The sequence below is a fragment of the Cnephaeus nilssonii genome (assembly GCF_951640355.1).
Source record: "Cnephaeus nilssonii genome assembly, chromosome: 4".
Lineage (NCBI taxonomy): Eukaryota > Metazoa > Chordata > Mammalia > Chiroptera > Vespertilionidae > Cnephaeus > Cnephaeus nilssonii.
This window is the reverse complement of record NC_137075.1, coordinates 83,407,203-83,419,632: the sequence shown is the minus strand read 5'-3', so window position 1 is coordinate 83,419,632 and position 12,430 is coordinate 83,407,203. Positions and strand designations below refer to the sequence as shown.

The window sequence follows — 12,430 nt, the reverse complement described above, 5'->3', positions numbered from 1 at the left end:
CTCCAGGACTAGGGACAGGCAGAAGGTATTAGGCTCCAGCATGAGGAGGCAACATTGGTGCATACCTGAAAATTATAACTGAGTTCTAAACTAAAAATGTTTGGGGGATTATGTATTATTTTTATGTTATTCAGATCAAGAGTTAATCATAACAAGAATCATTCTTATACCTTCTCATCAAAACAAAAAACTGGTTCTCACTGTTTTCCTAAGGGATTAGGTACTCTAAAAATGACCATCTACACAACAGAAGAGACAAAAGATGAGAAAGAGGAATCCTTTAAAAATATATAATTAGTAAATAGCAAACTGAGAAACTATCTCCTTTAAAAATAAAAAGTGGTACCTCTCATGAGGATGAGACATAATGAAAAAAAAAAAAAAGGAAGAAAGGATAAATGAATGAGTAACAATCTCAGAGGGGCAAGGTAAACTAAGAATTTAAATTACAGTCAAATGTTAGAGCCCCGAACTAACAGGCAGAACAGGAAGCTGAACAAAAAAGCTCCTTCTGCCTGCTGGGTTCCTAAGCGTCTAAAATGAGGGATTAAAATGGCTTTATTTCTACAGAACACATTTTGTCATCTGATCTCTGTCCGTGACAGGGGTAAGAATAAGGAACTTATGGCTGCACTCTTAAGAAGCAACAAATCCTTGAATATTGTACTTTGTTCCCTTTTAGATAGTAAATCACCGGCTAGCAAAAAAAAAAAAAAAAAAAAAAAAAAAAAAAAAAAAAAAAAAAATCTGTAGTTTTTATTTTAAAATAAAAACGTTCATTTTAAGTTATTTTTACATTTTTATTTTCAAACAAGCAGTTTTTCCAAAAAACACTGACTGCAAGGGGCAAATGAGGCGATGGAGAGCGGGACACAGAGGGAAGCAGAGAAAAGGCTCTGACCGGAACACTGAGAGAGGCCCTTGCTGGGAACTGTCCTCTCACCGCTCCTCACAGAGAAGCTCCGCAAATGCACTGGAACATGAGCCACAGGGTCAAAGAGAAGCAGCCCCTTAATACACATCCCTAGAGATGCTTTCAACTTGTACTCACACCAGCAATGTGAGTCCCCTCCTCCCGATCCAATCTCGAGGGTTCTATTCTAATGAAATTATTAAAGACACAGGCAAAGATTTATACATAAGAAAGTTCACCACAGCGTCACTGATATTAACAAAGAACCTGAAGCAACCAACATTTTCAAGTATGGGAATGGATAACTAAAGTGAGGGAGATCCACTAGAGAGCTACTTCCCAATACTGAAAGACACAGGAAATTACTTACTTGTGATACCATGTTAAGTGAGGGGGGAAACAGGATACCCAGCTGTATATGACTCTCAACTTGGTTTAAATACATATATTACATGCATTTTTATATACCAAAAGGAAATTCATAAATATATCAGCAAAGGTTAGCTCTGTTCTAGATGGAGGTAAGATGGATGATTTTTATTCTTTTTTTAGACTCATCTATAATAAACACACATTACTTTTGTATCAGAAAAAACTAAGTTTTTATAGTATGCCTACTCTAAAATATCTCATTTAAAATAGCAATTGTCAGCCTTAGGGAAAGGCTGCTAAAGTCCAAGGCTGACTAGCCCTGGCCAGTGTGGCTCAGCTTGTTGGGCATCTTCCCGTGGACAGAAGGGTTGTAGGTTCAATTCCCAGTCAGGGCACATGCCTGGGTTATGGGCTTGATACCTAGTGGGGGGTATGCAGGAGGCAGCCGATCGATGTTTCTTTCTCTCTCTTTCCCTTCCTCTCTCTCTAAAAATCTGTAAAAATAGAGTCCAAGGTTGACTCAGTGAACAAAAGACTCAAATCTACACAAATCACTTCTGAAAAGGATGAGACACCTCTGTGCCACAGTCTAGCTTCCCCCTTTACCGTGGTTGCTGGTTCTGTTATTGGGCTTTGCAGGAAGGTCTGCTGGGGACCCCATTCCTTCTTCTCACAGCAACCACTGCACCTTAACTGACCTTGTACGAGTCTCTTACCTCTTAGCATGAGGATCACCCGGGAAGAGAACGAAAGAGTCCTAATCCCTGTTTCAGAGGAAGTTTTTCTTAAAAAGCTATCAAAATGACCCCAAATAAGGTACACACATTTTTAAAAATATATTTTTATTGATTTCAGAGAGGAAAGGAGAGGGAGAGAGAGATAGAAACATCAATGATGAGAGAAAATCACTGATGGTCTGCCTCCTGCTCACCCCCTACTGGGAATTGAGCCCACAATCTGAGCATGTGCCCTTGACTGGAATCGAACCCGGGACCCTTCAGTCCACAGGCCAACCCTCTAGCCACTGAGCCAAACCGGCTAGGGCTAAGGTCCGTAAATTTTGAAACATAAATCATGAGTTGTGTTCAGGAACCATGTATAAAAGTCTCTTCTCAAGAAGGAATGTAAAACAAAATCTTTGAGTGCCACCTTGTGGCAAGTCTGACTACTACATGACCACCTGTCCGTCTCCATGGGCTCCAAGCAGTATGGGCAGAGACACAGGCCCCCTAATAACCTACAGCATTGAACATATGGTCCCCACAGTGCCTGGTACTATTCATTTTCAAGGATTTCTAGTTTAGATCCCAGAAATGCCTTTTTGAGGAAAAGTTGGAAAGAAGGGGCAGAGGAACAACATGTAGGATGTGCACGTGTGTTTGTGGGTTGCTGTTGACCTGCCAAAGCTGCACTGCATATGTGTGTGTGTGTGTGTGTGTGTGTGTGTGTGTGTGTGTGTGTCCATCCGTGCTCACATACGATGGTACTGCCGCATGGACAACTATCTCTTCCCCCAAGAATATTTACCAACTTTATAAAGTTATGAAGAAACAATTTTTACAGTTACAGTCAGTAAGTTTTGTGCTTAGAAGTTTTATTTATCAATGTTAGAGCAACCATCACCAACTTGGGCACATTTCATGCTTAAAGTGGCGACCTCACATTTTGAAAGAAAAAACACGCCCCTGTTTTAACATCTAAACACATAAGTAATCTCAGTGTTCCAGGTATGGGGGGAGGTGGAGAGATCCTCACTGCAACCAAAGACTCCAGGAGAGGATTAAGTGCTGGAAAGAGGTCAGTACTGCAAACTGATGGAAACAGAACTCTGCAGGGACCTGATACTGATTCTGAGAAAAGATAATCTTCCTCCCAGAAAGGGATTAAGCTAAAAGCCTTGCAGTTATGGGCAGGAGGATGGCAACCAGCAGACAATGAACAGCATGAGAGAAAAAGCACAGCAACTTATCCAAGTTCTCTGGGGAGATGGAGCTGAGGCTTCTCTCGGCCCCCCAGGTGGAAGGCCTGTCTCTAGAAAATGATTCCTCTAGTTAGTGTGGAAGCAAAGTAAGGACTTTGTCGCTTTGGTCTTTGACATGTCGAGGGGAGCAAGCTCAAGTGTGTGAAATAAACTGAAGTGATTCAGTTGGGAATGGATCCCAAACAGGTGCATTGTGGGACAGCAATAAGCCAAAGAATTTATAATTATGAGGCTGAACTGGGAAAATTAATCTGAACCCTTGATCGTCTCTCAACCCCCTAGAAGAACTTTTTCTCCCCATCCTAGCCTAACAGTATTTCTGAAATACTGACAGCCCGTTTGAGATAAATCAATGTACTGAACAGGGAGAAATGTATTAAAAAAACCTGAGAGTCCTGACAAGTCACTTCAGGGAGAATCCTTCATTTGCCATCTGCACGGGGAAAGCAGAAGAGAAAGAGTAAAATAAATTCAAGACCCTCCTTGTCCACAAAAATAAAATAAAACGGAGAAAAAAGAGAATTTTCATTCGGCCCAACTAAAATTCAAAACCATAAGCTCCCCTTAAAACCAGAGCCACGCTCCATCCACAGAAGCATTCTGGGATCAGTATGGGTTAGTATTCCGAGTTGCGTCACAGGCTTTGACAATTAACAACGTATTAAAACGGGAAGAGGTGACGGTTCCACCTTGGCTCCAGCTTCCCAGCTGTCCTCACCTGGGAGGAAAGCAGCCATCACGACAGCTTGATGGGAAGGTCTTCCCCGTGCTTCCGGAGCAGCTTCTGATGGTTGTGATCCACTGACCACTGCTGGGGCAGGTGCTTGGGCTGCATGGAGTCCAGGAAGTGCTGGCGCCAGCGGCTCTCCAGCTGCATGAGGGCGCGCAGCCCACCCCGGCTATGGCACTGCACCACCTTCAGCCCGTGAGGAATGTAGTTTTCATTGGAAATCCTGCCAAGACACGAAGTGCAAAGGTCTGAGGGAAATGGGCACAGGACGGTCTCACAGATGGCTCCACATGCTCCGGCCACGGGGCTTCCACAGAGCATGAGGGAGGCTGCTAGACTAGCGGGCGGGCTACGTTAATGTCTCCGAAACATCCTCTTTCTCATATATGCTTCTTTTTTTTTAAGTTTGGGCATGTTGCCCACAATTCAACAGAGGGCATTTGGGGATTCAGAGCTGAACTTGTGGGGAAACCACTGCATCGTGCTCAGCCCCCTTTAGAGGGCCCTCCTGTCTGGCTGATGAGGGTGAAGGATGCTGGCCCTGCATTTACTCCAGGGTGCTCAGTTACCAGCTCACGCCCCTTCCAAGTTATTCATCCCGAACCATGCCCAGTATTTATATGAGGCTGTTAAACCAGGCTGTTAATCTGTGTTCCGGTTTCTCATAACAGTGTAATACCTGAATGTAAAATGCAAGGGGGGGCATTTCTTTAGGGCCTTCCTCCTCACAAAAGGAACGCCAAATCACATCCATGAGAATGATCACATCCTGAGAAGTGTCACATCCATGACAAGAATCACATCCTGAGAAGTGCTGTAGTCACAATGAAATGCTGCGGTGGCTCGCTGTGCAGCTGGTGCTGTTTAACAGAAAAACAAATCCCTGCTTCCTTCCCAGATACGCTGAGGGGCCTTAAAACCTGCTCTGGCCCTGGCCGGTTTGGCTCAGTGGACAGAGTGTCGGTCTGCGGACTGAAAGGTCCCAGGTTCGATTCCGGCCAAGGGCACATGCCCGGGTTGTGGGCTCGATCCCCAGTTGGGGGCGTGCAGGAGGCAGCCGATCAATGATTCTCTCTCATCATTGATGTTTCTATCTCTCTCTCCCTCTCCCTTCCTCTCTGAAATCAATAAAGAAATGTATTTAAAACAAAAACAAAAACAAAAAACCTGCTCTGAAGCCAGGTGAACAGTGCTTTCACCTCCTCTGAATAAAGATCTCCTTTCTCAGGGGCTCCCTGCCCGGCAGACGCAGCTCCTCTCCCTGCACCCACGCCCCTCTCATCCTCCTCCCAAGACCCCGCCATTCTAGCAGCATCATTGCCTTCTGAGTATTTCTAGACATTTTACTAGTTAGCTCCTGAGCACCCCCACTAACTTGTCTATGTTTTCCAAAACAGCTGTTTTTCTTGGTCCTAGCAAGATAAATACTAGAAAGGTCTGTGGTTGAAAGGGGAAGTTTGGATGCTTTAGGAAATACATTTGGGAATTGGTTAAAGGAGCCAGTGTCATTAATTTCTAATATGACCTTGGCAAGTTACTTAATTTTAACCTCAGGGTATCTAATATGAAACTTGGAAAACAACATGTATTGTATAACCTCAATAAGGATAAAATTCAGTAATAAATTTTTTAAACTATGATTTTCTTTTTTTAAAGTAAGATACAATGTTAGTTACCAGTAAGAAGCCTAAATTCTACCTCATAGGGTCTGTTAGAAGGAATAATCAAAGCAAGTTATGTAAAGGTTAGTAGCCTGCTAGATAGATTCATAGATCTAAAAATACTTGATAAATATTTGCTGCTACAGTTAAAGTATTTTGGGGGTTTTTATAACAAAAATATTATAGGCAACCAGCATCACTAACAGGGTTTTGTGAACTTATCAGTTTAATTATTTCAACCCCTAGGACTTCTGAAGAAAGTGAATTGGGAAGCAGAACTATAGCAGGTGGCCCAGAATTTTTATCATCTGCGCTATGGACCCATTCATTTCTTAGGACCACAAACTTCTCAGGAACACTGAGTGAAGGCATATGAATTCAACTGTGTACTAATGGAGAAGGAGGTCTGAGAAAATAAGGAAGGAAGGAAAAAGGAGAAAATAGTAATGGAATTCTGGCCAGCATTCCGTCAGTGGGTCAGTACCCTGGAGTGCAGGTGAAACAGGACACATGAATCTACTGTCACAATTCCCACAGACCTGAATGAGGTGAGACACAAAACCACACATGCTGTATTTCATGGACAACTTCAGTGATTTGAGGGCATTTCCTGACTATTATTTTCATTTTATGTGCTGACTTGAGGATTTACTTCTGCACTAAACATATAAGGCACAACTCTACTGCATTTCAACTTTCCCACTAATCATGAAAATAGATATAAGTATATGACTTAAAGGGTCATATACTTTAAGATAGAAAGTCTCCTATAGAAAGGAAATTCTCAAATAGATTGTTCTATCTCACCCCCGAGATATTTCAAGCCATTAGATACTGGGATAATTATGAGATTATGCACTGCACCTAAATGACTAATGGCCCCTCCCCTCTCCCTGGCAAGTGTTCCCACTAAGTAGTCAGGGTTAATGTCACTGGATTAATCCCCACTCCTTCTCTGACCAGAACTGTCCATTGTACCTGGTCTCCAGGCTGGCAGCCTCTTCAAGCATCTCATCTGTGACGGTGTCTGTGTTATAAAACTCTCGGAGAGCTTGCAGCAGCTCCTCCTTTCGATGAGCAGGCAGGCTTTCAGCGTTGAGCAGGGCCCTGGCCCCAGAGCGCATCTGCCGGCGCTCTGGATCCTCCAGCAGGCGCAAGCCCTCCTCAGAGCCAATGGGGGCCTGGAACTCCTTGGCCAGCTGCTGCTTCAAGTGGTTGTCATAGTAGTTGGAGATGGCATGGCAGGCGGTGCAGAGCAGCAGGACGTCGTGGGAGTTGTGGTCCTTCATCTCAATGGGGAAGTGCTTCCGGTACTCGTGTGGGATCACGTTCTTTCTGAACAAGCCCACCCAGAAGGCAGTGCTCATTAGCATGAGACAGAGAACACACCTGTAGCTAGCACAGGGGCTGCTAGGATTCTGATCTGGGCCTGAACATAACTGTGAAGCCTTGGGTACCACAACCCGACAGAGGTGACATAAAAACAATACTACCTATTCCACTCTCGGCCCACCTACAGAGAGAAAGGCAGCTTCTGAAGGAACTGCTCTCCATTCCTTGGCGAGCAGAAGGGAACCACTCTCTTTCTGGCAAGCTGTTACTGAGAAGAGTACTGCATTCCAGAAACTAAGAACTGGGCTCAGGAGGGGTAGGGGCACCAGAGCAAGGCCAGGCCAAGTGGCAAAACTCTCAGGGAAACTGGGATGCACCCTCGGGACCAGTCTCTCAGCCAAGTGGGCAGACTCCAGCAAGGCCCCTGAGGGCTCTGCATATGGCTACAAAGGCAATTTCCGTGGAGGCAGACAAGCAGGCAACCCACACTCACCGAATGTAGGAGTCTTTCTTGCCACACACTACACACAGGTTCTCTTTAACCATCAAGTAGTAGTCTCCTGGGGATTCCGGTCTTCCCGCAGGTTCAAACTGTAGCTTGACCACAAAAGGCTCTTGACTCACCAGCTCTTAGAGAAAAGAAGTCTTAGTTAGTATCTGCCTGTTCAGCTGTGCCCCAGAGAAGAAAAACCACCTTAATTGTTCTCGGCTGTCCTGGCAGACATCACTATGTCTGGGTCTTGAATAGTCCTGTCCCATGGGACTCAAGGTCTCTCTGCCTACTTCTATCCATCCCTCTCCCTCATCTCACTCCCCACTCCTGCCAGTGCCCACATGCACCTAATTTATAGATCAAATATGACAGTTGACTCTCAAACCTCCAATGCCTTTGTCCAGGTACCACTGAGCTTTTCTTCGATCACAAGTGCACAGGGGCTGTCCATCAGGAGCGTGGAGGAAGCAGTTATCATAGAGTGGTGATTTTCTGCAGGGAAGGGAGAAAGAGGGCTAAACCTGAAAGCTAACTATTGGTCAAGGCATCAGTCATCTTCCCATGTTCTCTTCTGAGTGAGCCAGGCTGTTCTCAACACCAGGGACAACAACAACAAAACTAAACATGGAAAGAGCATATTAATTCCTCCATTTGCACTGGGCTAGGAAACAGAAATAAAAATGAAGAGTGTATACTTCTAGTTTTAATATGTATGGATTGGGACATTAGGGACTAAGTTCTATTGTGAAGACAAGCAGGAACAGAGCACCAAGAAAACTGCCCTATGGAGTAATCACTGGATTAAACAAAGTAAATTAAAATGAAAGAACTTCAAGTTAAAGTAATGAGGGCCACGTGAGTTTATTTCTGGCTCAAATGCAACACTTGCTTCAATTTAATTATCCAATTCCTGAAGGAACTTTACTACAGGGACCAGAGATTATTAGTCATCTTTCTGCAACACGGGCATAAATTGTACAGGAAAATTTCCTTGGCTAGAGAGTAACATTGGCTTAGAGCTGATGCCATTCTAAATAGTCAAATACCAAATGAACAAGAAATCAGATGATACATTTCTCCTGAAAAGTATGAGGCACTTCATGTTATTCATTTTCACAGCTATTCTGAAGCAAGCAGGAATGATTAATTATACCTTCATTTATAACTGGAGAAAGTACAGGTCTAAGGTCAAATCAGGGTCAGAGACAAAGTTAAGTTAAGCTCTCCTCATTTCCACTCCAACTGCTCAACAATGAAGTAAAAGGGGTCCTAGCCGGTTTGGCTCAGTGGATAGAGCGTCAGCCTGCAGACCAAAGGGTCCCGGGTTTGACTCCGGTCAAGGGCACGTACCTCGATTGCAGGCTCCTCCCCAGCCCAGGCCCTGGTCGGGCACATGCAGGAGGCAACCAATCGATGTGTTTCTCTCACATCGATGTTTTTCTCTGTCTTTCCCTCTCTCTTCCATTCTCCCTACAAATCAAGGGGAAAATATCCTCAGGTGAGGATTAAAAAAAAAAATTAAAAGGAGAAAAGTACACAAATAAATCAAAAGATAGCTCCAAATGTCCTTGAAGGAAAGGAAGAATAATAACCCCTGGAGAACCATTGCTTCCTTACCATACACGCCTCCTCCCATCCCCAAGGTGAGATATCACATGTGCCTTTTGCTCGAGGCTGGGCCTCTGACACTTTACTAGACAGGAAACAAGTCAATTACCTGGCAGAATAGCCCACCCCCAGGGGCTTTCTTTTATGTTTTCTGGGGTCTCTCCCTTGATGGTTGCCTGGCACCGTTACATCGACCTTAGACTTCTTATTTCCTGGTTTTTGCTGAGATTCTGTTGCTTCCCCATTAACCTCTTCTCCCAATCTGCTAATTCCTTTGCTTCGGAATGGGATGTCTACCAAATCCTGGCATTTCTCCAAAACTTTCCTCCAGCCAATGCGGTCATCATTTTCTTCTAAAGTTGGATTCCTAGAGAAAGGGTATCCAAGAAGATGGAGAAAGAGAGCCACTGAAATCTGGGCATCCCTGGCAGCATAAATTACCTGAAGAGAAAAGTCAGAGATCAGTGGAATCTAGAAGGCAAACCAGAGAGAGCAACTTCAAAGGCATCACAAAGATATAAACAACTTTCAGGTCTAATTCAAGATGTATGATAACCTAGACATCTTCTTAAAAACTTTATTATGAAAAATGTAAAACTATACAAAAGCAAATCAAATGTGTAATGAATCCTCATGTTCCCTGTTTTAACTAAAATAGTTAAAATAATTACTTACTTTAAATGCTTGAAAATCCTAATCTATATAAATCAGTGAGGTTTATTTCTGTTTGCATAATTTTATTGTATCTACTACCAAATCCACTGGACAGATATTTTTCAAATCTGGGGTAGGGTAGTTACAACTAGTACATGAACTTCACTTTGGGGATAGTCATCATCTAGAACAGCTGAGACAACATTCATTAAGAGGCCTGTGTGACTGCCCTAGATAGTTTGTCTCAGTGGATAGAGCATTGGCCTGTGGACTGAAGAGTCCTGGGTTCGATTCTGGTCAAGGGCACATGCCCAGGTTGCGGGCTCAATCCCCAGTACAGTTGTGCAGGAGGCAGCTGATCAATGATTCTCTCTCATCATTCATGTTTCTATCTCTCTCTCCCTCTCCCTTCCTCTCTGTAATCAATAAAAATATATATTTTTAAAAATCACAAAGCCCATTTGTGGAATTTATTTATTTAATAATGAGAAGTCATTCTCCCAAGCAACTGGTTACAAGCAAGCTGATAAAAAATAAAAGTAGTCAACAGTATAATTAATAGCTTTTCTCAAAAAGGCTATAAAGGCTTTAAATAAAAGTAGTCAACAGTATAATTAATAGCTTTTCTCAAAAAGGCTATAAAGACTTTAAGATTACTTTATTATTTTTAAAAATATATTTTTATTGATTTCAGAGAGGAAGGGAGAGGGAGATAGAAACATCAATGATAAAAGGGAATCATTAATCGGCTGCCTCCTGCACACCCCCCTCTGGAAATCGAGCCTATAACCTGGGCATGTGCCCTGACCAGAATCGAACCATGACCTCCTGGTTCGTAGGTCGATGCTCAACCACTGAGCCACACTGACTGGGCTTACTTTAATTCACTGTAATAACCAAGCCTGTCATGGACACGAACAACAATGCGGTGATTGCGGTGGGGAAGAGGGTGGGTGGAGTTGGAAGAGGGTATGGGGGGATAAATGATGATGGGGGGAAATTTTTTTAAAATTAAATTTAAAAAGCACATACAAATAAAACAAGCCTGGTAAACGGAACTATTTTTTTAATTTTTTTAAATGCTTAATAACATTTCCACCTAGACTCAACAATCTACATATCTATCAGCAAGTTGTCTCCCACTGGAAAAGAGTATACTTGAATGAAAAGTTCCGAGTGCTTTTTAACAAATTATTTTTCAAGTGATAAAAAAACCAAGGTACTTGCAACAAATGGTGCTGGAACAACTGGATATCCACATGCAAAAGAATGAAGTTGGATCTCTACCTCATATCACACACAAAAATTAACTCAAAATGGATCATAAACCTAAGTGTAAGAGCTAAAACCTAAGACTCCTAGGAGAAAACAGAGGAGTAAATGTTTATGACTGTGGGTTAGGCAATGATTTCTTAGATATGAAACCAAAAGCATGAATAATTTTTTAAAAGTAAAAAACGGACCCCATCAAATTTAAAAACATTTGTGCTTCAAACGACTCCACCAAACCTAGCTGTTGGAGGAGGGTGGAGGGGAGAATGACTGCTAATGGGTACAGTGTTTCTTTTTGGGGAGCTGAAAATGTTCTAAAATTAGACTGTGATAGTTGCATAACTCTCTAAATATACTAAAATCCATTTATTTGTACATTTTAATGGGTGAATTTTATTGTATGTGAATTATATTTCAAAACTATTATACTTGATCTTAGCCAAAAGGCAGAGAGACAATTCAGTAAAACTATTAAGAGGAAGGAAGCAAAGAAGGAATGAATGAACAAACCAAGGCACAGAGAAGTAACTTACTCAGGGTCAGAGCAAATCAGAAATGGCTGTAGAAACCAATCTCACCTAATTTGACTCCTACAACTCTCTCACAGGATAATATTCACCTTAAGATACTAACTATTGCTACCTCCATTAACAACATTTTGGAAGGATGAACAAGTGGTAACTGACTTGGCCACCAAAAGAAGGCTGAAACCTAGACCTATCATAGGAGGTAGAAGCAAAAATTAAAAATCAAATTAATCTGAGCCACAAAGAATGGCAAAGCATAAGGAATGGGAGGCAGCAGTTGTCTGTGAAAGCACGGATACACGTAGGGGTGAAAACAGGAGGATAAGGTGAAAGTCTCCATAAAGCACACTTAAACCCCAGACCTCTTTATATCACAGGGCCAATTGCTCCTTCTCTAACCCAAAAGAGAGAAAGTTTGTAGAACCAAAACTAAAATGGAGTCATTTATGTCAGGGACAAAATGGAGCAGGCCAAAGCAGACACATTAAAGAAAACAAAACTTCACCTAACATAAATTGCAGAAATTTATAGCTCTCCTTAGAAATTGGCAGAGGACGCCAACCAATCCCCAAACACCAAGTCTGTTCATACCATCTTTGACTTCCTTGTTCCTGTCTCAGCTACCCGGATCCAAATAAGGAAGAAGACCACTAGACAACCAATAAGCTGAAAAAGCCAAATAACTTCTGCAATTACCCTCGTCTGTGAGCAACTCCGAACTCATTGCTCCCGTAGCCTTGAATTTCTCGGCTTGCAAGTTGAAACCCTTACAATAAATTCATCTTGCCCTAACTGGTTTGGTTCAGTGGATAGAGCGTAGGCCTTCGGACTGAAGAGTCCCAGTTCAATTCTGGTCAAGGGCATGTACCTTGGTTGTGGGCACATCC

At 42.7% G+C, this 12,430-nt stretch overlaps 2 protein-coding genes across 5 annotated transcripts in view; both read right to left on the bottom strand.

The window, feature by feature from the left end:
- The window catches only part of GALNT16 (polypeptide N-acetylgalactosaminyltransferase 16), a 105,983-nt gene extending 101,979 nt beyond the window's left edge, over nt 1-4,004 (bottom strand). The window contains exon 1 of the mRNA XM_079767516.1: nt 3,985-4,004. The gene's annotated coding sequence lies outside the window, so the exon portion shown is untranslated. The remainder of the gene's footprint in view (nt 1-3,984) is intronic.
- EXD2 (exonuclease 3'-5' domain containing 2) overlaps nt 850-12,430 on the bottom strand; it is a 70,241-nt gene continuing 58,660 nt past the window's right edge. For 3 of the 4 annotated variants that reach the window (XM_079767513.1, XM_079767512.1, XM_079767511.1), the window contains exons 5-9: nt 9,200-9,531; nt 7,868-7,974; nt 7,483-7,618; nt 6,636-6,992; nt 850-4,219 (exon numbers count right to left, since the gene is read on the bottom strand). In XM_079767513.1, the coding sequence (XP_079623639.1) occupies nt 4,003-4,219; nt 6,636-6,992; nt 7,483-7,618; nt 7,868-7,974; nt 9,200-9,531 (1,149 nt within the window). In that variant the 3' untranslated portion in view covers nt 850-4,002. The remainder of the gene's footprint in view (nt 4,220-6,635; nt 6,993-7,482; nt 7,619-7,867; nt 7,975-9,199; nt 9,532-12,430) is intronic. The other variant, XM_079767514.1, reaches the window with a different exon arrangement.